This window comes from Protopterus annectens, chromosome 1.part1, assembly GCF_019279795.1.
Source record: "Protopterus annectens isolate FY-2018-M chromosome 1.part1, PAN1.0, whole genome shotgun sequence".
NCBI lineage: Eukaryota > Metazoa > Chordata > Ceratodontiformes > Protopteridae > Protopterus > Protopterus annectens.
The window spans coordinates 1475340410-1475366667 of NC_056726.1; the positions used below are offsets into that span (position 1 = coordinate 1475340410).

Genomic DNA, 26258 nt, shown 5'->3' on the forward strand with positions numbered 1-26258 from the left:
CAATAATCACTCTGCAAGAACCCAATCATCATGCCTCTCAAAAAGGATGTCCTAAAGCACCTTTACTGCAGTACGCTAGTAAGTTATTCTGCAATTACTGAGAGTTTTTAACTGCAGGTTCCATCCCCATCTCTACCAAAGTCAAACACCTTCAACTTCCTACAAGCAATTTGGGAACTCATCCATTTCCCAATTTGGCACATATCACAAAGCACACACTCACTTGGATTCTCGGAGATGGGCATATCTTAATGAAGACAATTGGTCAGTTTGCTGACTGAACGTAATTAAAGCAATCTATAGAATAATGTTGCCCCAACAGGGTTCTTACCTTCTCAGTGTTAGCAGACAGGCCTAAGCAGGCACCAGAATGATACTCTTTACATGCTCGACACGCACATACTGTGGCAAGGAAGAAGTGAAGATGGCATAGTTAAGATGCTTGCCTTTACACTAGGACACACCATCTTATGCATGGAGGACACCAGCAAGGACATTTACAGTTTCACAAAACACTAGGACTGCCAGTGAAACAAGGAACATCCACAGATATACTTTGGGCCTAAGCAGTGGGAACAGGACCCTGCCTGTAGGCAGATGGAAGCTGTTTGCAACAGGATACTTGCTAGTTAGAAAAGTCTTACCAGAAAAAGGTAAGTCAAGGGCCCAAAAAGGACACCAAGGGGAAGAAAAGTACCAAACAGTGAAAAAAATCCTCAAAGTTAGCTTAAGTGACAGAAAGGCAAACATATAATTCACTAGGAATAAGAAAACCACTCCCAAAAGTTAACACTCACCAAATACTACAAAAGTAGCCTGGGGCTCTGTGTTCTCCTCGTCCAATCGGCACCCATGGCAGAAAACAACCAGAAAGGGGTAGCAGGGAGTAGTGGTAAGTTTTACCTGCCAGGCATACTGATTTTGGAGGTAAGCAATCACAGGCAGTCACTAGGTATGAGGTGACAGAGACCACCACGGACTGTAGCCCCGTTTCCTAACTGCCCCAGAGCACTGTCTAGTTTAGCAACTTGCTCAGAGTCAAAGAGTCTGAAGGAATCAAACCCTAAACTACAGAAAACAGCTTAACAGCTCATAGCCTCAACTCTCTGTGCTATTTGCCAATTACAGCAAACTGACCCACTTGATTACCAAATGCAGTTATTCTTTTAAGAAATGCTTCAGCAATTACTCCGAGGAAAGTGCCGGTCACATTAGAATCTACTCTTAGTAAATGATGTTTACTCATCAAGGAGCATTAAAGGAGGAACGCTGCAAATCACTGCAAGACAAGCTAGAATAAAGCAGATGTGGGCCTATATCACTACCATTAGTTTGTGTCTTTCGGCTTTTCCCGGTTAGGGGTCGCCACAGCGGAACTCTGGTCCACTAATGATTGGCAGAAGATTTTTACATGCTGGCTTGCCGGGCCTAACGCACAACCTTCAAAGAAGGAACGCCCATTCACGCATGTCGCCACACCGAAGATGCTTTAACTGAGAATCGAACGGGCAATGTCTAACTGTAAGGCGACAACGCTACCGCAGCACCACCACCGCAGTCCATATCACTACCATTAGTATAAAACATTTTTTGTTAAACATTTTATTGGTGCCTTCTGCCTCTCGCAATCTAAAATTGCCACCCTGATGATAATGCAGGCTCTCGTCCTTTTGGCCTACCTTTAATTCCACTATGGCACATAGCATGTACTGATGTCAGCGCTGTTCATGAACAACCATACATAGACACTTCGGTCACGTACTTACCTTTTTTGACATTTTGATCGGTTCCACAACACTTTTTTTTTTTTTTTGAGGGGGGGGGGGGTTCAGAGCAGTTCACCCTGTTAATTATCTAACAAACTAGCAGAATTTTCTATAAAGGATTGTACATGATGTGTGGATACCCAGAAGGCAAATAACTATGTGCAGGAGGAAGAAAAGTTTAGGATTACCTTTAAAAATGTAGGCTACTGTTTCTGCAGTTCAAGTTGTTTCAGTGAGAAGATGATGCTGAAATCTACCACACACAAGAAGTGACACAGCATTTTTTAAAATTTTAAAATTATTATTTTTAAAATATGAATGACCAATCTTTTCCCATTTTTTGGCAGCAGGTCTAAAGCTATACTGAAGAAAAAACTGTAATTTAATCAAACTAGCTCAAAATCCATGGCCACTGTACATTAACTGACAACACAAATCAAATCACAATTTAAAACAATACCAACTACTTTCTAAATATCTAAAGCAGGCAGCTATATGTTAATGTGTTTGGCTGCAGAAAGTTGCAAATAAAACATTCTGTTTTTACACTCTGTACATAAAAAGAAATTGCTTGCTAGAGTTGAGACAGCAAGTTAGTAGCATAGATGCATCAAGGTCACACTTACTTAGCTTCGCTGGGATGGACATACCAAAACGAACTGTGGGGCATAGAATGAGAAAGATATGAGCAAAACAAATGTGCATGAAGTACCCCCCCAATCCAGTCTTCTCCTTCACCCACCTTGTAACACCCCCTGAATCACTGCAGAAAAGGATACAGTCTACGTCCACACACCATACCGCTCCAGTATGGCCATTGTAGGTGCCAAGGCGTTCACCATTAACGGAGTACCAAACATTTACGATCTGTGAACACAAAATCAAACAGAAAAATTGTGATCAGTAATGCAACATGCAACAAAAAAAGAAGTTATGTTCTCACCATAACATTCCATGTGTGTTGTCCATCTCGCCTTCATTCTTAACTGGTTGGGTTCGGAACTGATCCTCGGTTACGGCTCGGCCTTATACAAAGCTCGAGGTCTTCCACTAGCTCATGGCTGTAACCCTATCCCATCATGCCCATGGAAAGCTCCCCAGATCTTGTTTGTTGACATAACAACAGATACCAATAACTATCAAACTACTTACAGAGCAATGAAGAAGGTCAGAGAACATTTATTTCCAATTGTAACTGCTCTGTTCACCACGAGCCAAAGGTTGGGGGAAGGAGGGAGGAAGGGTGGGATGCAAGAATGAAGGCGAGATGGGCAACACACATGGAACGTTATGGTGAGTACATAACTTCTTTATGTGATGTTGCCCTATCTTGCCTTCATTCTTAACTAGTTGGGACAGTGCCTCTAGCATATTTCTTGGGTGGCTCACGGGAGAATATTCTTCAGAACAGTGGACCCAAAAGAGGCCCTGTTCCTGGAGGCCAAAATCCACTTTACAATGAGTGATAAAGGTATGAGACCTTGCCTATGTTGCTGCAGCACAAATAGTATCAATTGGTAGTTTCACTCGAAAGGCAGAAGAGGTTGCTATGGCTCTTGTAGAATGACCTTTTACTTTTTCGGGGAATTCTTTGTTTTGAGATTTGTAAGTAAAAGTAATACAATCTGATAGCCATTTTGAAAGTGTGACTTTTGATAGAGGAGCACCTTTCTTGTAGTCTACAAAGGATACAAATAATTGATCAGATTTTCTGAAATCCTTTGTTCTATGTAAGCAGAAGCGTAATTGCCAATGTACATCTAGTTGGTGTAGCATGTACTCTGCCTTGTTGCCATAGTTGGGGAAAAAACTGGTAGGTCTATGGATTGGTTCAAATTAGATTCTGAGCATACTTTGGGTAGAAAGGATAGGTTTGTTCGCAGGAATACTCTTGTCTTTGTGGAAAAGCATGTAGGGGGGCTTTATAGACGATGCTTGTAGCTCTGAAACTCTTCTAGCAGAAGTGATGGCTATCAAAAGAATTGCCTTACAAGTCAAAAACTTTAGGTCACAGGATGATGCAGGTTCAAAAGGGGGAAGAATCAAACGGCATAGGACAAAGTTTAGGTCTCATGGTGCTGGAGGGGCTTTAATGGGTGGGTTTCATAATTCCCTTAAGAAAAGTCTTTCAAAGTCTGTGGGACATTACATTCAGCCCAGATTCACCTAGATGGAAATTGGATATTACTGCTAACTGAACTCGGAACAGTAGCTGCAGCTGTGCCCTCATTAAATAGTTTTACCAAGAATTCAAGAATGGAAGCTACAGGGGCAGAGAAAGGTTCAATACGGTTATCAAAGGCCAGAGAAGAAAATCTCTTCCATTTGCTTGCATATAACTTCCTCGTTGAAGCCTTATGAGATGAGATCAAGATATGGTTCACCGATGGAGAAAGATTAGGGAGCCTGGCTATGTTTGGAATCGGAGCGGCCATACTGTCAATTTGAGGATTTGAAGGGAGGGGTGGAGCATCCCTGATGCACAAATCAGGTGGTCTGGAACTGGGTCCAGAATCCACAGCTCCTACTGGAGATGAGGCCAAATGTACACTTAACATAAATGTAGTTGTTCGAGTGTATTCACTGTTGCAGTCATCACATTTGGGTTATCCTGCCAGGGGTTGCCCTCAGTTGGCCCAAATACCAGAGGTTTAGGATTTCTGCGTTGGTTGCTGTCACTCCAGGATTGACATGAGGTCGTCAGTGGTATAAAAACAGTCAGCCGACGCCATTACATCAGTTCTTCTTGCCCTAAATGTCAGGAGCCTCCAATAGGGAGCTACGTTATGGTGGAAGAACACCACCAGTAGAAAATAAATACCAAAAATTCCTTGTAAGGAGAGAGGGAGAGAGAGAGAGGGAGAAAGACAAAAGGGATGGAGGGAGGGAGGGAAACCAGGACTGCAACACTGAATACATTCAAACATCTACATTTATGGTAAGTGTACACAACTGTACTATGTTCTTAGTGTTTCACTTTTGCAGTTATCACATTTGGGTTGATTCCCAAAGCTGCAGAAAAGGGTGGAGGCAGTCAAGAAGACTGGGGGCTGGCTAGGATACCCTGCAGGACTGCAACTGCCCTGGATTTGGAGAAGATAAGCAGGTGGCAATGCTTGGTGAAGGTATGAACAGATGTCCATGTTGCAGCCTCCAGGATGTCCCTCTTGGGGACCAGCTGCAGAAGTCGAGGATGTTCTGGTGGAATGTGTCCCGACCCCCTTTGGGGGTGGTTTCCTGTGCTGTTTGTAGCAGAAATGGATGCAGTGTGCAATCCAGCTGGAGATTGTTTGGATATGGCCTTGCCCTCTGCCCCTGCAGTGAAGCTGACTAGCAATTGATCAGTTTTTCTAAAAGATTTAGTCCTGTCCGGGTAGAATCTGAGCCATCTATGCACATCTAGAGAGTGCAGAATCCTTTCCTCCTTGTTTTGTGGGTTAGGGAAAAAGGTGGGCAAATGAATGGATTGGTTTAGAGCCACACTGGACAGCACTTTAGGTATGAAAGATGGGTTAGTTCTTAGGGAGACCCTGTCGGCATGGAAAATGAAGGATTCCACAGCCATAAGTGCTTGTAGCTCTGATACTCTTCTAGCTGAAGTGATGGCCAGAAGCATGGCTGTCTTCCAGGAGAGAAATTTTATCTCTGCTAAAGCTGCAGGTTCAAAGGGAGGCTGGGTGAGCTTTTCCAACACAAAGTTAAAAGGTCCCAAGCTGGGGTAGGAGCTCTTCCGGGTGGCCTCAAGTTGTTAGCCCCTCTTAGGAACTGTTTTATGAAAAGGTGTGAGAAAAGAGGTGGCTCTGCGCTGAAATGAACAGAGATGACAAAGGCATGAATTTTAATAGAAGAGAAGGATAGAACCCTGTGTAGTAGGTCAGCCAGGTAATCCAGGATGAGAGGTAGGGAGGGCTGTGCCATTCCGGCTCCCTTAGCCTGGATCCAGGAGCAAAACCTTTTCCACTTATCAGCATAAGATTTTCTAGTGCTGGGGTGTCTAGCCTCACGTATAACATCTAGAACTTGTTTGCTTAGACTGGCAGCTTGAGGAGAGGTCAGGGAATAAGCCAGGCTGCCAGATTAAGGGTCTGCAATTGGGGATGCATGAATTCTCCATTCCTCTGGGTCAGGAGTGTTGGGATCTGAGGTAGGTGCCATGGTGGCAGAGGTGACAGGCTGTGCAGCAGTGGGTACCAATATTGTCGTGGCCAGTCTGGGGCAATCAGGATTGTCCTAGATTTTTCCTCCCTTATTTTGAGCAGTACCCTTGAAATGAGTGATAGAGGGGAAAATGCATAGACCGAGAGGTTTACCCACTGGAAGGATAGAGCATCCACTTTCCAGGCCTTGCTATGAGGTTCCCTGGTGCAAAATTTGTTGAGCTGATTGAAGTGGAAGGCAAAGAGGTCGACCTTCGGGGTGCCTCATTTCTGGGTTACAAGGGTGAAGGTTCTGTGGTTAGCTGCCACTCGTAGGGATCTAGCAGGTTTCTGCTTAAGCTGTCTGCCAGAGAGTTTAGGGAGCCTGGCAGGAATTGTGCTAACAGGTGTAGTTGCATGGCTGAGGCTGTGTGCCAAAGGGTCATGGCGAGCCTGCAGAGGATAAGAGTGAATCCCTCCCTGCTTGTTGACATAACACATCACTGTGGTGTTGTCTGTTTTGATCAGTAGAGGCCCTGGGGAGAGTAGGGATCTGAAAGCTGTCAGGGCGTGCTGAGCTAACCTCTCTTTTTGGGTGATGTGCAGATGTATTTGATTTGGGCTCCATTGGCCCTGAATGCACCTGCCGTCCAGGTGAGCCCCCCAGGAATAGTCTGATGCTTCTGTGGTGAGGGTCTGGGCGGCGTGGGGTTGTGAGAAGGGAAGTCCCTTGTGGTAGCATGCTGCTGCCCACCAAAGAAAATCTTTCCTTAGACAAGGTATCATTGGTATAAGAGTTTCCAGGTCTTGAGAGTGTTGACACCAAAGGCTTTTTAGGTACCACTGTTGTTTCCTCATATGCAGTCTGGCATACGGAATGAGTAGAATGCAAGAAGCCATGAACCCTGGAGCTTGCAGGATTTTCCTTGCGGATAGCTGGGTTCTGGTGGCTAGTTGAGAGAAGTAGGCTGTCAGGTAGGCTTGTTTTTCTGGAGTAAGGAATGCCATCTGGGATGCTCTGTCCAAGCTTGGTCCCAGGAATACAATTTTTTGTGAGGGGACTAATTTGGATTTCTTTTCGTTGATAGTATACCTCAGGGAGGTCAGTAGGTCCTTTACAAAGGTCAGGTGATATAGCAGCTTTTCCCGACTGTCTGCCTGAATCAGGCAGTCATCTAAGTATGGGTAAATTTGAATATTTCTTTGTCTGCAAAAAGCAATGGTGGGAGCCAGACATTTTGTGAAAACTCTGGCAGTAGATAAGCCAAAGGGAAGCGCAGAGAACTGAAAGTGCATTGATCCTGCCCTGAAATGTAGGTATTTCCTGCATGACTCCCTGATTGGGATGTGTAGGTAGGCCTCTTTTAGGTCTAGGGTGGCTAACCAAGCATCCTTGGAAGCATAGGTAGAAGCTGCTGGAGGGTGAGCATTTTGAATTTTGGTATCACCAGAAAGGTGTTTAGAATGCATAGAGGATGAGGCGACATGTGCCCTCTTTTCTGGGTACCAGGAAGAATCTGGAGTAGAAACCTTGGCCTATCTGTTCTGCAGGAACATACTCTATTGCCCTCATGGAAAGGGCCTGCTTTTTGGCCTCTGCCCACTGGTTTGGGGGAAGATCTGGGAACCCTTTTGGGATTGCCAGAGTGTGGAAATAAAAGTTATCCCTGGGACACTATGTTGAGGACCCAGCGGTCTTTGGTAACGGTGGCCCAGTTGCTTGCGTGGAAGGAGAGTTTTCCTCCTAAGGGCACGAGCAGGTGGGCAGAGGGAGGGGGTAGAAGTGAAACATCATTGTGAGTTCTTACCATAAGGGGGTGGCTTTGCACTCCCTGATTTTAAAGAGGAGGAACTCCATTGCTTAGATCTCTGCATTCTTTGGGGTTGTTGTCTGGGGGGGGTCTGCTTCCCCTGAGTCTGGGCTGAGCTGGCCTGGAGAGGCAATGCCTACTGAACCTCGGTGGCTGGACCTGTAAGAAGTCTTCAACTGTCTGCACAGATTTAGCTTTTTCTTCCATCTTTTTTAAGACCTCTTCTGCCTTGGTGCCAAATAAGTTGGCTTTGTGCAAGGGTACGTCCAATAATTTGAATTTGACATGGTCTGGCAAGGTCTGTTCCTTAAGCCAAGCATGCCTTCTAAGGACAGAACCAGTGACTGCTGCCCTGCAAGATGCTTCTAGGGTGTCAAAACGACATTGTAAGGTGTGCTTAGTTACTTGACTTGCAGAATGCATTAACTCTTGTAACTCTATTTTCTGCACAAGCAGGAAAAGAAGATATTTTTTGTTTGAGGAGTTCCATGGTATGTTGCTGATATTTCAGCATGTGGAACTGAATTTAATGCTCCAATAGCAACAGTAGCAGAGGTGTATACATTTTTTACCCCACCTGTCTAATGCTCGGAAATCCCTATCTGAGGGGGTGGGATTCTTAGCCGAAGTTACTTTGATTCCTTTAGGTCCTTGAGAGATGACCCCGGGGTCAGCAAGGAAAAGAAATTTATGAGAGTCAGGGACTCTAATACCGGTCAGGTTTCCTGGGAGTAGGAGGGAGGGTGTCAGGTGTCAGATTGGATACCATAAAATCATCATCCACAACATCCAGGACAGGAGGAATGGCCAGAGGTCTGTGCTATGGAAGATCTAAGAAGCCCCTCAGTCTCTTTTTTGACTGAGGATAGTCCTGACATTCATAGTTTCATAGTAGTGTACTAGGCTATCTGCCCGGGGGCATTTATAAGCCTAGCCAACAGTGATGTGGCTTTACGCCACCCCATACTATATAGTTGCGCCTCTCTAGTAGTGACACATGTGGAACCCCATTATTTAGTAAACTATACCTCTGTCTAGTAGTGACACTGAGGTCACTCCCGGGGTAAACTTGCGATCTCCCATCCATGCATCGAGATTTTTCTTGAACAGTGCCAATGAAGGGCTCTGTCTCACGTGAACTGGGATTTTGTTCCAGAGTATGGGTAACCTCTGTGTTATGAATCTATCCCTCCAGCATGTTCTATTCATATTTGTGCAGAGGTTGAAATCTTTAGCTCGTGGTGGTTCTGGTGGATTTGGATTTTTGAGATGGAGCATGTCCATCAATTCCTGGTTGGACATGGCCCTGTATGTTAGGCACAAATCACCTCTGAGCAGGCGGTATGCTACTGAATAGAGCTGGAGTTTCTTTAATCTAGCTGGATAAGGCACATGTTTTAGACCTATGATCCTCTTGGTGAGGTACTTCTGGGGTCTTTCCAGTTGTTGCATGTGCCGGGTGAGATACATCCCAAATGGAGCATTATATTCAATCATGGGCCTGACAAGGGAGGAATACAGAGGTACAATGACCTCCTTTGATCTGGATGAGAATCCTTCATGATGAGATGGGCAAGGTAGAAAGTCTTTCTGACCACTTTGGCAACATGGTTGTCAAAGGAGAGGTCACTATCGACTTGAGTCCCCAGGTCTCTGATTACATCTTCTGTATTCAGTGGGTTATTGTCTACGTGATAGTTTGTGGGTACTTTGTTTTTCCCAAAGGGATGACTATACATTTTTGGCGTTAAGTTTGAGGCCATGATTCCGGCACCAGTTGTCCGTTTCAGTGAGACCTTTCTGTAGGATGTGTGTGTCGGCAGGTGAATCCACTATGGCACCCAGTTTGCAGTCATCTGCAAACTTTGTCAGCCATAATCCTTCCATATTTGCTTTCACATCTGAGAAATAAATGCCGAATAGGAGTGGACCCAAGACTGAGCCCTGTGGGACACCACTTGTGACGGGTTTTGAGTCTGACATGGCTCCAGCAATTTTAACCTTATGGGTTCTGTTTTTAGCCAATTTGCTACCCATCTTGTGACATATGGATTTACATTTAGGCTGCTGAGCTTGTCAATGATGCCAGAGTGTGGTATTGTGTCAAAGGCCTTAGCCAAGTCCAGATAGGCAGTGTGGACAGCCTTGCCCTCATCGATGGCACTAGTGACTGTCTCAAAGAAGTCAACCAGGTTTAAGAGGCAGGATCTGCCTTTTACAAAACCGAACTGTGTGGGATCAAGGGTCTGTAGATCCCCAATGTCGCCATTTATGAGTTCCATGATGATTCTTTCCATAGCCTTACAGATCAGGCTGGTCAAACTTATGGGGCGGTAGTTACCTGGGTCAGTAGACTTTCCCCTTTGTGGAGTGGGACCACTGTTGCTGTGGCCCAGTGTGGAGGTACATATTGTGTAGTGAGGGTAAGACTCAATAGAGTTCTTAGGGGTGGGTTTAGTTCATCTTGAGTTCACGTAACACGCAACCGGGATACCATCGGGTCCCATAGATGCTGTGTTTTTGCCTTGTTGGGTGCTGATTTCACCTCTGTGTCTGTGATGACAGGTAGGTTACATTCAGCAGGGATAGTTACTTCATCTTTAGGCGGTGAGGGAGTGGAGAAATTTGCACTGAACCTATCTGCCAGAATGTTGGCAATGTCAGTAGGGTCAGTGAATTTTTGTCATTGTGTACTAGCTCAGAGCATATCTGAGAATTTCCTCCCAAGGTTCTGACATAATTGAAGAAGGCTTTGTGATTGTCTTTGGTATCCTTGGCAATCTTTTTCTCAAAGTTTGCTTTAGATGTTTTTATGAGAGAGCGTAGTTTTTTACTTGTGCTGATCAGGGAAGCCTTTCCCTTGTGGGATTTGGCTCTGTCCTGCAGTAGCTTCCTTCTTTTGTTGTACAGTTTGTTTATAGCCGGGGTCCACCAAACCGGGCGTGTTCCCTTGGTGGAGTGGGTCTTGGTTTTAGTTGGGATTGCCTGATCCATGCATTCCTGGAGATGTCCGTAGAAGGCTTTTGTGAAGGATTCAGCATTTTGGGATGTGGTTTCCATTAACCCAGTAGGCTTAAAGGATATCATTTCTGACTTAAGGAGCGCAAAGTCAGCTTTTGAAAAGTTTTTCACTGTAGTCTTTTGTTCTGGGGGTGGGGGTGGGATATGTACATCCAACGTGATCAGTTTATGATCAGATCTTACTAGTGAGGGGTTTATATCCAGTGCGGAGCATTTGGACCCCATGTTTGTGATAATCAGGTCAAGTATATTATCTCTTTCCCATTGGAAATGCTCCCTTAAAGTATGTAGGGTTTCCCCAAAGGAAAAGTCCTCAGGTGGAGAGGCTGAAGGGATAGATTCCTCTGCATCAGAATCCTCATAGGCAGAGAGGGGTTGCATATCTTCATATTCAGATGCATCAGAGTCATCGAACTCCTGTTCAGATAAAACTACTGGGGACAAGTCTTTTTCTCTTGGAAGGGGTTGCCTGGCTTCCCCTAAGCAGCATTATAAGGTCTTCCGCCATTTTAAGCATTTGAGATTGAGGCAAGGAAGCAGGTGCCTGAGCTTGGGTCGGTTTTTTGGGTGTGGTTCGTACCGTGGGCCTTAGAAACTCTGGTGTTTTCGAAAGAACTGAAGACGCGAAAGAAGTCGATCTGTGTCAAGTATCGGTAGTGCGAAGTACTTCCTCGGACGCCAGTGCCTGCTCAGCAGGTCCAGACCCATACAAGATAGAGACATCCACAGGATCCTTAGTCAAAGAAGAGTCTCACGGCATACTGGACTACAAAAGGGTCTCAGTAGTGGCCTGCGAATCCACAGAAGCGGGCATCAGTGGCTGCGAAAGCACCTCACTGAGGACCGGAGAACTGACGACTAGCTTAACAGAAGCACTGTCGGCAGTTTTGGACCTGTGCGGTCTGTCTCTAACTTTATCCTTACGTTTTTTCGGAAGATCAGTAGTCGGATGGCTTACTGAAGCCATATCAAAATTCGAGGACTGAGAGCGAAAATATCTAGCTACAATAAGGGTGCGATGACGTATAGTTCTGGCATTGAACAAAGCACAAATGCGACAGTGGGGGATGTTGTGGACTGGGTCTAAACAGCCCCCAGAGGCAAGTTCGGATCCAACAACTGTCCGATCAGATTCGCCTCCCCAGACCCGACCAGACAGCACCGGCTCCTAGACTACTAGAGTTCAGATGGAACAGAGGATGTCGGAGCTGTAGTTGGAACCAAAGATCCTGGGATAGGTCTCATCTCCAATGGTTCTCATCTCCAATGGTTCTACTACAATCAGTTCAAGACATTCCGGCTCAGAGGTTCCAGATCAGATCTGAGGAGGAATCTATGGTGAAAGGTTAGGCTTGGTAGGTTCCAAATCCCTCTGGGTTGGAGCCGATAATTTGGCAAGCGCCGGTGTCCTCAATAGCCTCTGCACCACAAGATCCACATCATCAGAGAGGCTCCTGGAGGATCGAGAGGAGGGAGTAGATCTAGTAGACTGTAGTAAAGGTGATCTCAAAGTAGGAAACTGGTTCCAATTCTGGGGACCAGCTCCAGAAAAGTAACTCCATCTGCACAGAGACAGACGGAGCCGAGGTAGCAGACTTTTCAGGCCAAACAGCCTTCAGGTCCGGAGAGGACACTTTAAAAATCCATGTATACTTTAAAAAAAAAAAAGTAGTCTAAAGCTCGATTTGGGGAAGCCAGAAGTCTTTCAAAAAGGTTTATGGGTAGTTACGAAGGCTTGTAGACCAGAATACCAGAGGGGCCTAACCCAACTTCACTAGCCTCAAGCACTGCGATCACACACTAGACAAATGCGGGAAAAGAAAATCAAACCCTGCATCACAGACACCGACAGCTCATAGCCTTAACCTTCTCTTGATAATGTGAATTAACAGGTGCTCACCCTTTAGTGAAACCATGCATTTTTTTTGGTTACATATGTATGTATACCTTCCTGTGTGTATAAATGTATTCATAAATACCTGAAATATACACCTATGAATTATGACCAGCCAGGTGACACCACTGACCACAGGCACATCCCTTGGGTAGCTGCAATATGACTGGTAAAAACAGAGTCTCTCCACTGTCAGTTGCCAAAAATTCATTCAAACTGAGCATCTACAGCGTAAACATGCCTGCTTCTGTGAAGCAGAAAGTACAGTTGTGTGCACTTGCCATAAATGTAGATGTTAGAGTGTATTCACTGTTGCAGTCATTACATTTGGGTTATCTGCTTGCAGGTAGCCCTCAGTCGGCCTGATTATCAAAGTCTTGGGTCCTGCATCGATTGCAGTCTCATCTTCCATGACGTCAGGTAGTCAGGGGTATAAAGCATGCAGCCGATGCCATTTTATCAGTTTTTCTTGCCCCAGATGTCAGGTGCCCCCATAATGGGAAGCAATTATATACAAGGTTACACCTCCAACAAAAAATGAATACACCAGCAAGCTTTAAGCATAGTAAACAAGAATAAAGGTATAGACAATATAAATCAGGGGGCTGGTGGGAGGGTAACCAGGACTGTAACAGTGAATACACTCGAACATCTACATTTATGGTAAGTGTACACAACTGTACTATGTTCTTCGTGCTTCACTGTTACAGTCATTACATTTGGGTAGATTCCCAAAATTAAAGGTTGGCCGGAGGAATTTAAATAGAATTAGGACCAGCTATAAGGCCCTGCAAGACTGCAGACGCAAAATCAGTTCTGGAATAGAGAAAATTGGCAAATGATAATGCTTGGTGAAAGTATGTAGTACGTACAGAACTCCAGGTAGCAGCTTCTAGGATGTCCCTTGTAGGTACGCCCCTGAGAAGGCTGTAGAGGTAAATGCAGCTCTGGTCGAATGGGGTCTGATGCCCTGTGGGATAGATTTTCCATGGTGCTTATAGCAGAAATGAATGCAGTGGCCTATCCATTTTGAAATGGTTTGCTTTGAAATAGCTTTCCCCTCTGTCCCTGCAGCAAATGCCACCAGCAGCTGTTCAGATTTCCTTTGAGGTTTAGTCCTGCCCAAGTAGAATCTAAGTGGTCTGTGCACATCTAAGGAGTGCAGTATCCATTCCCCTTTGTTCTGTGGGTTAGGAAAAAAGGAAAGCAAATGAATGGACTGATTAAGAGCCACAATGGATACCACCTTGGGCATGAAGGAGGGATTGGTTCTGAGGGACACCCTGTCCGCATGAAAGATGATGAAAGGCTCCACTGCCATAAAGGCTTGTAATTCAGATACCAGTCTTGCAGAAGTGATTACTAAAAGGAAAGGAATTTTAAATCTGCAGTAGCAGCTGGCTCGAAAGGAGAAAGAGTGAGTTTCTCTAAGAAAATGTTAAGGTCCCAGGCAGGAGTTGGCACTCTTGGGTGTCCTTAAATTTTTGGCCCCTCTGAGGAACTGCTTGAGCAGTGGGCGAGAGAAGAGGGGAGGCTCTGTGTTATAATGAGCTGAAATGGCTGAGGCATGGATTTCGATGGAGGAAAAGGACAAGCCCTTATGAAGCATCTCTGTCAAATATTGTAGAATCTGAGGCAAACTGAGCACTGCTGCACTCATCCCTGGAGATTGGTTCCAGGTAAAAAATCTTTTCCATTTTGCAGCACAAGATTTTCTAGTACTAGGCCTCCTAGCCTCCACAAAATGATAACCATCACTGACTTGCTGAGGGGTGGTAAAGGAGAGATTAGGTAATTAGCCAGGCTGCTAGGTTCAGGATTTGCAGCTGAGGGTGCAGAATCTGGTTCCCCTGCTGAGACAACAGGGAAAGAGTCTGAGGCAGGTGCCATAGGGCCAAGCATGACACACTGCGCAGAAGGGGGTACCAGTGTTGTCGTGGCCAGTCTGGTGCAATTAAGATCGTCCTTGGCTTGTCCTGTTTGATCTTTAGTAGTACTTTGGAGAGCAGAGGCAAAAAGGCATAAACTGACAGTTTTTTTTCCAGCTGAAGGATACAGCATCCACTTTCCAAGCTAGTTTGTGGGGAATCCTTGTGCAAAATTTGCCCAACTGATGGTTCTGGGGGGAGGCAAACAGATCTATATCTGGGCTCCCCATTTTCTTGTCAACATGTTGAAAATCCTTGGTTCCAGTTTCCACTCGTGTGGGTCCATAAGGTTTCTGCTTAGTCCATCTGCCAGTGTATTTAGTTTTCCTGGCAGGAATTGAGCTTGTAGATTCACTTGGTAGCTCAAGGCGGAGTTCCACAATGCCATGGCTAGTCTGCAGACGTGGTAAGAATGGGTACCCCCCTGCTTGTTTATGTACCACATGACCGTGGTGTTGTCCGTCTTTACCATTAGATGTCCGGGAAGAATGTGGCCCTTGAAGGCTGTTACAGCATTCTGTACAGCTAACATTTCCTTTTGATTTGTGTGTAGGTGCATTTGACTTGGGTTCCATTAGCCCTGAATGCACTTCCCTGCCAGGTGAGCCCCCATGCATAGTCTGATGTGTCTGTTGTCAAGGTTTGGGCGGCAGGGGGTAGTGTAAATGGTAGTCCCTTGTTTTGGTGGCAGGCCTCTGCCCACCAAAGGAACTCTAGGCATAGGCAAGGTAAGAAAGAGTCATTGCTTCTAGATCCTGTGAATGTTGACACCATAGGCTTTTGAGATACCATTGCAGTTTCCTCATATGCAGTCTTGCATATGGAATTAGAAGAATGCAGGAGGCCATGAACCCCAAGGCTTGCAGCATTTGCCTTGCAGATAACTGGGCTTTTGTGGCCACTTGTTTGAAGTAGGTTGTCAAAAGAATCAGTTTCTCTGGTGTGAGGAAAGCCATCTGGGAAGCTGTATTCAAGCTTGCTCCCACGAATATAATTTGTTGACAGGGTACCAGGTGTGACTTCTTTTTCTTTATGGTGTACCCCATACAAGTCAATACCCTTTGAACAAAGGCCAGATGATTCAAAAGTATGTCCTGGCTTTCTGCCTGAATTAGACAATCGTCCAGGTATGGGTATATCTGAATATTTCTTTGACTGCAAAATGCAATGACTGGAGCTAGGCACTTTGTGAATACCCTGGGCGCAGTAGATAAGCCAAAGGGCAGTGCAAAGAACTGATCATGCATGTAGCCTGCTTTGAAGCATAGGCATCTTCTGCAAGACTCCCGGATATGGATGTGCAGGTATGCTTCTTTTAAGTCTAGTGTTGCCAGCCATGCATCTTTGCCTAACATAGGAAGCAGCTGGTGAACAGTCAGCATCCAGAATTTTGGAATCACCTGAAAGGTATTTAGAGTAGAAAGGTCCAGGATAGGACACCATGTATTGCCTTTTCTGGGTACCAGGAAAAGTCTCGAATAGAAACATTGGCCCTTTTCCTCTTCTGGTACCAACTGAATAGCCCCCGTGCTTAAAAGAGAGAGTACTTGATTTTGGGCCTCTGCCCACTGATTTGGGGTAGATCTGGCCACCCACTTGGTGTTGGTAAGGTGTGGAAGTGAAATCTGTATCCTTAGGATACTGTATTTAAAACCGATTTGTCCTGGGTAATGAGTTCCCAGTTTTTTGCATGAAGACCAATCTTTCCACCTAAAAGGAGCATTCAGTTGGGAAGTGCTTGGAAATTTTAAAAGCAAGTCATTGCAACAGTTTTCCATAGGGGGGAGTCTTACTACTCCTGGATTTGGGTGTGGAAACCCCCCACTGTTTGGTCTTGTGTGTCCCCTGGGACTGAAACCTGGGGTTTCTGTTGTTTCTGGTTTTGGCTTGAGAAGACCTGGAAGGGGCTGGAAAGGACCGATTCTTAGACGGCCAGCGCCTACTAAATCTAGGAGGCTGAACTTGTAAGAAATCTTTAACAGTTTGCATAGATTTAGCTTTATCTTCCATCTTTTTAAGAACTTCCTCAGCCGTGTTGCCAAACAGGCGGTCCTGATTTAAAGGAGCATCCAGCAATTTAGCTTCAACATGATCAGGCAAAGATTGCTCTTTAAGCCAAGCATGCCTTCTGGGCACAGACCCAGTAACAGCAGCCCTGCAAGAGGCCTCTAATGAATCAAATCCACATTGCAAAGTAGATTTTCCAACCTGTTCAGCAGAATGCATTAAATCCTGTAATTCTTTATTTTCCACACAGTCAGGAATCAACATTATTTTCTGTTTAAGCAATTCAATAACATGTTGCTGATACTTTTAACATATGAAACTGATAGTTTAAAGCCCTAATGGCCAAGGTTGCAGAAGTGTAAACCTTTTTACCCCATCTATCCAGCGCCCTGGAGTCTCTATCAGAAGGAGTAGGATTTTTAGCAGTAGAAGCCTTAATGCCCTTGGGCCCCTGTGAAATAGTCTCTGGATCCGCAATAGGATTTTTAAAAAGGAACTTGTGTGACTCAGGGACCCTGTAATATCGGTCAAATTTTCTGGGAGCAGGAGGCAAGGAATCAGGGACCAAACTAGATTTCGAAAAAGCATCATCAACAATGTCTAGTACAGTCTCCCACTTGGAAGTGTAGGAAACTCCTACCTGTTCTCCTAATAGGCAAGTTTTAGACAAAAGGTTGGACAACTACTGCCTAGAAATTTTTTTCCTGACAAGGACATCAGGTAAGAGTAAGAAAGGCTACACTGACTAAGCCTGGAAGGGGATCATGTATACTTTGAACAGGACTCTCTCCATCCACATGTCTGAGGTGAGAAACTTCCAGGCAAACTAACAGAGGGGTCTGACTGCCTCCAGTGCGACAGTAAAGCAAGGCCTCAGAAATACTACTGTATGGACATGACACAGCCTCCTTGGTTCTGCAGCGGACATTTGAATTTCAGCCTACAACTTTGCTGGAAGTTGCCCTGGAAAGTGGGTTTCACCTACCTACTTGGTCTTGAGGCTTGGCATATATACAGCTCCCTATAATTTATTTAACACAGTTGCCGGGAAAGTCCAACTTGGAACAAAGCCAATTTTCAGCTGAGGCCCGGGGAGAAATGCTCCAGACGCATGTCTTTATAATGTGGGAGGAAACTGGAGTACCCAGAGGACATGCAGACACCACACAGAAGGCACCCCAGCCAAGACTCAAACCAGAGAACCTTCTGCTGTGAGGCGACAACGCTACCGCTGCACCACTGCACTGTCCACCTCAATTGGCACCTGATCCTCTGCACCGTACAGGACAGGTATGGTGGCTGAAATTTGACAGACATTCACAGCCAAAGGGTCTTGCCTACCTTTTCCATATTTTCCAGGTGATATTTTACATTACGACCAAACAGACTATCTGTGAAAATGGCTTCCACTCAGATGAAGAGAATCCATGTGGTACAGAATATAATTTCAAACCATGCGAAAAGGACTTCTGACCGTCCTCCCCATGGAGACTTGACAGCCTGGAAAGTCAAATCCTCAGGAGTAGTCAGGTCTGTTAAGAGTGTCAGTGATGGGGGTAGACTAAAGTTCACCGAAACAAGCCACAACATTGATGTGGCCTGATGTAAGGCCAGGTAAATATTAGAAAATGAAAAGACTCCAATAATAAAGCCACCAAATACCTACAGGTTAGGTAGACTACTACAGATACAACCACAAAAATAGGGTCCTGTTTATGTGGCCTTAAGAGCCCAACTCGTCGCACTGGCACATAGCAGAATGGATGTGACAACATTAAAAGTATCCTTAAATATGGAAGCACAGACTGCAGTGTAAATTAATAAGACTGACCCGGAAAATGAGACCACCACCACACAGGGTGGGGATTTAACTATAAAAAATGGAGGTCTGGACAGCTAGTGTGCTGGGATGAAAAGAAAAGAAAAGGCCAAGAGAGAGTCCACACACCCAAAGGAAAAGAAAAGGAAGGGGCACCCAAGTAACTGCTATAAGCCCTCAATACGGTCTGTCAGACTTCAGACTCAGACTCAATAACAAGGAAAATAATAAAAGGAACAGATCTGGGCATAACCGACGATCGCTGTTAAGCACAAAGCAAAGCACTCTATTTGCTTGCAGCACCTACCTTTATGCAGATGCTTAATTACTTCAGACGATGGGTCAGTCACTTTGATAGAAATTTTTGAAGCATGCTTTTCCATGCTAGACACAAAGGGGGCATGACCTAGCAGGTGACACAAATGGCAACTAGGTTTTCCCCTAGATTTAGTATGGGAGGGAAATACCAATGCTGTAGACAATTTAGGAGATGCAGAAAATGAACCTGATTGGACTCTATAGCTGGCAGACTGCTCAAGTACATAATTTACCTGTCATTTATTTTACAAAAGCAAGTTTGAAAAAGTACAGTTTTGTACCTACCATAAATGTAGATGTTCGAGTGCTAATACAGCTGCAGTAATCACAGATGGGTTTTCAGCAGTCAGGCGGTCCCTCGGTCGGCCGAATTCCAAAGTCCTGGTCCGGCGTCGGTTCTCATCGCTTACTCTTCTGACGTCAGGAAGGCCAGAGTATATAAAGACACAGCCGACGCCATGTTCTTCAGTCTTTCTTGCCCCAGATGTCAGGTGCCCCCAAAAGGAAAGCAATACATAAATAAGGCTTATCCACAAATGCAAGCAATGCAATGTAATGCAAAATCAGTGTAAGCAAGCAAATAAAACATAGCAGGATAACCCAGTCAGGTGGTATGAAGAGGTTGTTAGGCCCCATGCCCTTACCAAGTGGGGAAGGAGGGAGGGAAACCTGTACTGCAGCTGTATTAGCACTCAAACATCTACATTTATGGTAGGTACAAAACTGTACTATGTTCATCGTGCATACAGCTGCAGTAATCACAGATGGGTAGAGTCCCAAAGCTAAGCATAGGGTGGAAGGTACTATGAGGAAAGTACAGTTTTGTACCTACCATAAATGTAGATGTTCGAGTGCTAATACAGCTGCAGTAATCACAGATGGGTTTTCAGCCGTCAGGCGGTCCCTCGGTCGGCCGAATTCCAAAGTCTTGGTCCGGCGTCGGTTGTTGTCGCGTACTCTTCTGACGTCAGGAAGGCCAGAGTATATAAGACACAGCCGACGCCATGTTCTTCAGTCTTTCTTGCCCCAGATGTCAGGTGCCCCCAAAAGGAAGGCAATACATAAATAAAACTAATCCACAAATGCAAGCAAATAAAACATAGCAGGATAACCCAGTCAGAAGGTATGAAGAGGTTTTTAGGCCCCATGGCCTTACCAAGAGGGGAAGGAGGGAGGGAAACCTGTACTGCAGCTGTATTAGCACTCGAACATCTACATTTATGGTAGGTACAAAACTGTACTATGTTCATCGTGCATACAGCTGCAGTAATCACAGATGGGTAGAGTCCCAAAGCTATGCATAGGGTGGTAGGTACTATGAGGAACTGGGTTGAGACAGAATGCCCTGCAAAACAGCAGTGGCAAAGCCTGCTCTTGTTCTGGAATATAAGGGCAGATGGTAGTGTTTTGTGAAGGTATGTACAGAACTCCAAGTGGCTGCCTCCAAGATATCCTTAGTAGGCACACCTCTGAGGAAGGCTGTAGAGGTGGCTGTGGCCCTGGTGGAGTGAGGTCTGATACCAGTAGGGACAGGTTTCCCATGATAGGAGTAACAAAAACGTACACAGTGGCCAATCCACTTGGAAATGGTCTGTTTGGTAACTGGTTTCCCTGGAGCCCCTACGGCATAAGACACAAACAGTTGGTCTGATTTCCTGAAGGACTTTGTTCTGTCCAAATAGTAACGTAGCTGCCTATGGATGTCTAAAGAGTGAAGCAGCCTTTCCCCTTTGTTTTGAGGGTTAGGAAAAAAGGTAGGAAGGTGTATGGCTTGGTTTAAGGCTACCCTAGATACCACTTTAGGCATAAAAGATGGGTTGGTACGAAGGGAAACCCTCTCCTGATGGAAGATTAGGAAGGGCTGCACCGCCATGAGGGCCTGTAGTTCAGAAACCCAACGAGCTGAAGTGATGGCCAGAAGGAAAGCTGTTTTCCAGGACAAATATTGTAGATCTGTTGAAGCAGCAGGTTCAAAGGGAGGCAATGTTAATTTTTCTAGTATGTAATTAAGGTCCCAGGCTGGTATTGGTTGTTTCCTTGGAGGTCTTGTATTCTTAGCCCCTCTGAGGAACTGCCGTAAGAGTGGGTGTGAGAATAAAGGGGGATCCGTGTTGAATTCTGCAGAAATGGCTGAGGCGTGTATTTTGATTGAAGAAAATGAAAGTCCACTGCCCAGTAGTTCAGCTAGGTACTGCAAAACCTGAGGCAAGTTCAATTTTCTAGGGTCCTGTCCTCTTTTCTCATTCCAACAGCAAAACCGCTTCCATTTTGCGGAGTAAGCTTTTCTAGTAGATGGTCTTCTGGCCTCCAAAATGACATCCTGCACCTCCTTGGAGAGTAGAGTTTGATGTGGTGTTAAGGAATTTTCCATGCAGCGAGGTTGAGTGTTTTCAGCTGGCTGTGCAGGGTTTTGTAGTTGTTCTGTGTCAGCAGAAGAGGTATTAGAGGCAGGGACCAGGGAGGAGTATGTGTTAGGCTCCTCAGGAGTGGATACCAGTGTTGCCTTGGCCAGTCTGGAGCAATCAGAATCATCTTCGGTTTGTCTGTTCTTGCTTTCAAAAGCACCTTGGGCAGAAGAGGTAGAGGTGGGAATGCATAAACTGTCCATGTTGTCCAACTGAATGAAAGGGCGTCCACTTTCCAGGCCTTTGGATGGAAGGTCCTTGAACAAAACCTTTTCAATTGATGGTTTCTGTGGGAGGCAAAAAGATCTATATCTGGCATCCCCCACGCTTGGACTATCTCCGTAAACACCTGTGGATGTAGCTTCCATTCGTGTGGATCTGTCATATTTCTGCTCAGAGTGTCTGCCAGTGTGTTTTCCATCCCTGGCAAGTACTGTGCTTGAAGTTCGATTTGTCTTTCCAGAGCCAAGTTCCAAAGAGTCATGGCTAGTCTGCACAAGGGGTATGAAGGAGTTCCCCCTTGTTTGTTTATGTACCACATTACTGTGGTGTTGTCTGTTCTTATGAGCAATTGTCCTGGATGCAGGAAGTCCTTGAAAGCTGTAATTGCATTTATTACTGCCAGCATTTCTTTTTGATTGATGTGAAGGTGCTTTTCCTTTTGGGACCATCTGCCCTGAATGCACCTGTCCTTCATGTGCGCCCCCCCAGGCGTAATCTGAGGCGTCTGTGGTTATGACTTGTTTAGCTTGAGGCTTGCAGAATGGAAGGCCTGTGTTTACTTGACATGCTTGGGCCCACCATAGGAATTCCTTTTGTAGACAGGGAATTATTGGAATAATTGCTTCCAAGCTGTGACTGTGTTGAGACCATAGATTCTTTAGGTACCATTGAAGTTTCCTCATATGCAGCTTTGCACACGGGATTAGAAGAATGCAAGATGCCATGAATCCCAGAGCCTGCAGGATTTTCCTTGCAGTAAGCCTGGTACTTTTTGCTAGTATTTTGAAGTACTGAGATAATTGCCCTTGTTTTTCTGGCGTAAGGTATGCCATCTGGGTGTTTGTGTCCAAGCTGGCACCCAGGAAGGTTATTTTCTGAGAAGGTGTTAGCTTTGATTTCTCCTTGTTGATGGTGTATCCCAGAGAAAGCAGTAACCGTGTCACATATGCCAGATGTTCCAGTAGTATATGTTTGCTGTCCGCTTGGATCAGGCAGTCGTCCAGATAAGGGTAAATTTGTATCCCTTGGAGTCTGCAATAGGCAATCACTGATGCCAGGCACTTGGTGAATACTCTGGGCGCAGTAGATAAGCCAAAGGGCAATGCAGAGAATTGATAGTGGATTGAACCTGCAAGAAATCTGAGGTATCTTCTGCAGCTTTGTCTGATTGGGACATGCAGGTATGCCTCCTTGAGGTCCAATGTTACCAGCCAAAACTCCTTGCCCAGCATGGGAAGAAGTTGCTGTAATGTGAGCATCTTGAATTTTGGTACGAGTAGAAATGTGTTTAGGATGGACAAGTCCAGAATGGGTCTCCAGTCGGTTCCTTTTCTTGGTACCAGGAAAAGTCTTGAATAAAAACCTTGACCTTGTTGGTGCGTAGGTACCTTTTGTATAGCCCTCATGTTTAGGAGCTTTGAAATTTGCAGTTGTGCCTCTACCCTTTGATTTTGTGGTAGGTTTGGCATGCCTCTCATTTTTGGAAGAGTGTGAAATTGAAATTTGTAGCCTCTGTTTATAATGTCCAGTATCCATTTGTCTGTTGTGACAATTTGCCAATTGCTTGCAAATAATGCTAGTTTCCCTCCCAAAGGTGCTGCCAGCTGAGACTTGCTTGGCATGGAAATGAGGGAGTCATTGAGTTTGTTTCCTGTATTGTTGTGCACTGTCTTCACCACCTCTTGGTGCTGGAGATTGCCATTGTCTGCCTCTATATGACCCTTGTGATTGCCCTCTGCCCCTTCCGCGTCTGTATCTGCCTCTTTGGGGCTTGTCAGTGGCTGGAAAGGACCAGTTTTTTGATGGCCAATTCCTGCTAAATCGTGGTGGCTGGACCTGTAAGAAAGCTTTGACCGTTTGCACAGATTTGGCTTTCTCTTCCATTTTTCGTAATATATCCTCAGCATTACTACCAAAAAGAACATCCTTTTGTAAAGGTGCATCAAGAAGTTTTGCTTTCACATGATCAGGCAGATTTTGTTCCCTAAGCCAGGCATGTCTGCGAATGACTGATCCTGTAGCAGCCGCTCTACAGGAGGCCTCTAAGGCATCATAACCACATTGTAAAGTGTGTTTACCCACTTGTTCTGCACTATGCATCATATCCTGTAACTCTTTTGAATCTGGTTGTTCAGGTTGAGACATTTTGTTTTTTAATTGTGATAGCAGGAACTGTTGATATTTAATCATATGAAACTGGCAGTTTAAGGCCCTCATGGCTAGGGTGGCCGAGGTATAAACCTTCTTACCCCACCTTTCTAGAGATCTAGATTCCCTTTCTGCAGGAAGTGGATTCTTGGCAGTGGAGGCCTTTATTCCCTTCGGGCCTTGTGAAATGGTTTCAGGGTCAGCATTATGGCCTTTGTAGAGAAATTGGTGAGAACTGGGCACTCTGTAATATCTATCAGGCTTAACTGGTGCAGGAGGCAGTGAATCAGGATTAAAACAAGCCTCCGAATAGACATCATCCAGTACCTCCAAAACAGGGGGAATAGCCAGAGGTCTGTGCTGAGGTAACCAAAGAAATTCCCTAAGTCTTTTCTTGGAGTCTGAAAAGTCTTGGCCTTCCCAATGGAAGTGTTCCCTCAAGGTGTGCAAGGTTTCCCCAAAGAAAAATCCTCAGGGGGATTCAGGAGGAATAGACTGCTCTGCATCCGAATCCTCAAAAGGTCAATAAGAGTGTTCCTCAGCATCAGAATGCTCTGATAAAATGGATCCCTGATCAGAAGAGGGGGATTCTTCCTCCACTCTGGGTCTCTTGTCAGGAGGGGTCTGAGAACCTCTGATAAGAGTTATTAGATCCTCAGCCATTTTAAGCATCTGTTTCTTAGGCATGGGTCCAGGAGATGGGCCTTGAGCAGCAGGCCTAATGTGATGCCTGGCTGCTTTGGATTTAGTAAAGGCCTTAATAGAAAAAGAGGATGAAGGCCTAAATACACCATGGGTGGATGTAGATCTGTCCACATTAGTAGGCTCGACATAAGCTGGGGCTTCGGTTGTAGTCTGGGAAAGGGCCGATGACCCAGCGGTCTCGGGTACAGAAGACACCGCCGAAGGAGTGTCGTCGGTAGTCAGGGACTGCAAAGGTGTCTCACTGAGAACCGGACCACGTGGAGCCTGTTTCGGCGTGGTGTCGGTGGAGACCGTGGGCCTCGCATGTCGGTCCTTTTCCTTGCGTTTTTTGGATAAAACGGTAGTCGGAGTGTCCGACATTTTATAGTCAAAAGCTTTACCAAAAAAGTGTTGGGCGAACTCCGCCCGACGCTTGATAGTGCGTTTATTGAAGGTAGCGCAAAAGCGACAGCCCGAGACGTCGTGGTCTGGGCCCAAACAAGGTATGCAAAGGGAATGGAAATCCTTATGCGGTATTTGCTTCCCACAAGAAATATAATTATTAACTTTTTCTGACATCGGTCTGAGGCAAGAAAAGATTCCCCAACGGGGTACTTAGCTTTAATGAAGACTTCGGTTCCAAATATTTTCGGAATTCAGGAGCTGGCCGACCGGCACTTGCGAACTGCTTCTGCTTCGGGCACTGCGCGGCAAAAAAGACTGAAGAACATGGCGTCGGCTGTCTTATATACTCTGGCCTTCCTGACATCAGAAGAGTAAGCGACAACAACCGACGCCGGACCAAGACTTTGGAATTCGGCCGACCGAGGGACCGCCTGACGGCTGAAAACCCATCTGTGATTACTGCAGCTGTATGCACGGTGAACATCTGGGTTGAGCCAGAATGCCCTGTAAAACAGCAGTGGCGAAGCCTGCTCTTGTTCTGGAATATAAGGGCAGGTGGTAGTGTTTTGTGAAGGTATGTACAGAACTCCAAGTGGCTGCCTCCAAAATATCCTTAGTAGCAACACCTCTGAGGAAGGCTGTAGAGGTGGCCGTGGCCCTGGTGGAGTGAGATCTGATACCAGTAGGGACAGATTTCCCATGATAGGAATAACAAAAACGTATGCAGTGGCCAATCCACTTGGAAATGGTCCGTTTGGTAACTGGTTTCCCTTGAGCCCCTACGGCATAGGACACAAAAAGTTGTTCTGATTTCCTAAAGGACTTTGTTCTGTCCAAATAGTAACGTAGCTGCCTATGGATGTCTAAAGAGTGAAGCAGCCTCTCCCCTTTGTTTTGAGGGTTAGGGAAAAAGGTAGGTAGGTGTATGGCTTGGTTTAAGGCTACCCTGGATACCACTTTTGGCATAAAAGATGGGTTGGTACGAAGGGAAACCCTGTCCTGATGGAAGATGAGGAAGGGCTGCACCGCCATGAGGGCCTGTAGTTCAGAAACCCTACGAGCTGAAGTGATGGCCAGAAGGAAAGCTGTTTTCCAGGACAAATATTGCAGATCTGTTGAGGCAGCAGGTTCAAAGGGAGGCAATGTTAATTTTTCTAGTATGTAATTAAGGTCCCAGGCTGGTATTGGTTGCTTCCTTGGAGGTCTTATATTCTTAGCCCCTCTGAGGAACTGCCGTAAGAGTGGGTGAGAGAATAAAGGAGGATCCGTATTGAATTCTGCAGAAATGGCTGAGGCATGTATTTTTATGGAAGAAAATGAAAGTCCACTGTTCAGCAGTTCAGCTAGGTACTGTAAAACCTGAGGCAAGTTCAATTTTCTAGGGTCCTGGCCTCTTTTCTCATTCCAGCAGCAAAACCGCTTCCATTTTGCGGAGTAAGCTTTTCTAGTAGATGGTCTTCTGGCCTCCAAAATGACATCCTGCACCTCCTTGGAGAGTAGGGTCTGTTGTGGTGTTAAGGAATTTTCCATGCAGCAAGGTTGAGTGTTTTCAGCCGACTGTGAAGAGTTTTGTAGCTGTTCTGAGTCAGCAGAAGAGGTATTAGAGGCAGGGACCAGGGAGGAGTATGTGTTAGGCTCCTCAGGAGTGGATACCAGTGTTGCCTTGGCCAATCTGGAGCAATCGGCATCATCCT

General features: G+C 45.5%; 1 protein-coding gene across 1 annotated transcript in view; it reads right to left on the reverse strand.

The window, feature by feature from the left end:
• The window catches only part of EIF3I (eukaryotic translation initiation factor 3 subunit I), a 363205-nt gene that overhangs the window by 246684 nt on the left and 90263 nt on the right, over positions 1-26258 (reverse strand). Inside the window, exon 3 of the mRNA XM_044082520.1 lies at positions 2546-2633. Coding sequence (XP_043938455.1) covers positions 2546-2633 — 88 coding nt within the window. The remainder of the gene's footprint in view (positions 1-2545; positions 2634-26258) is intronic.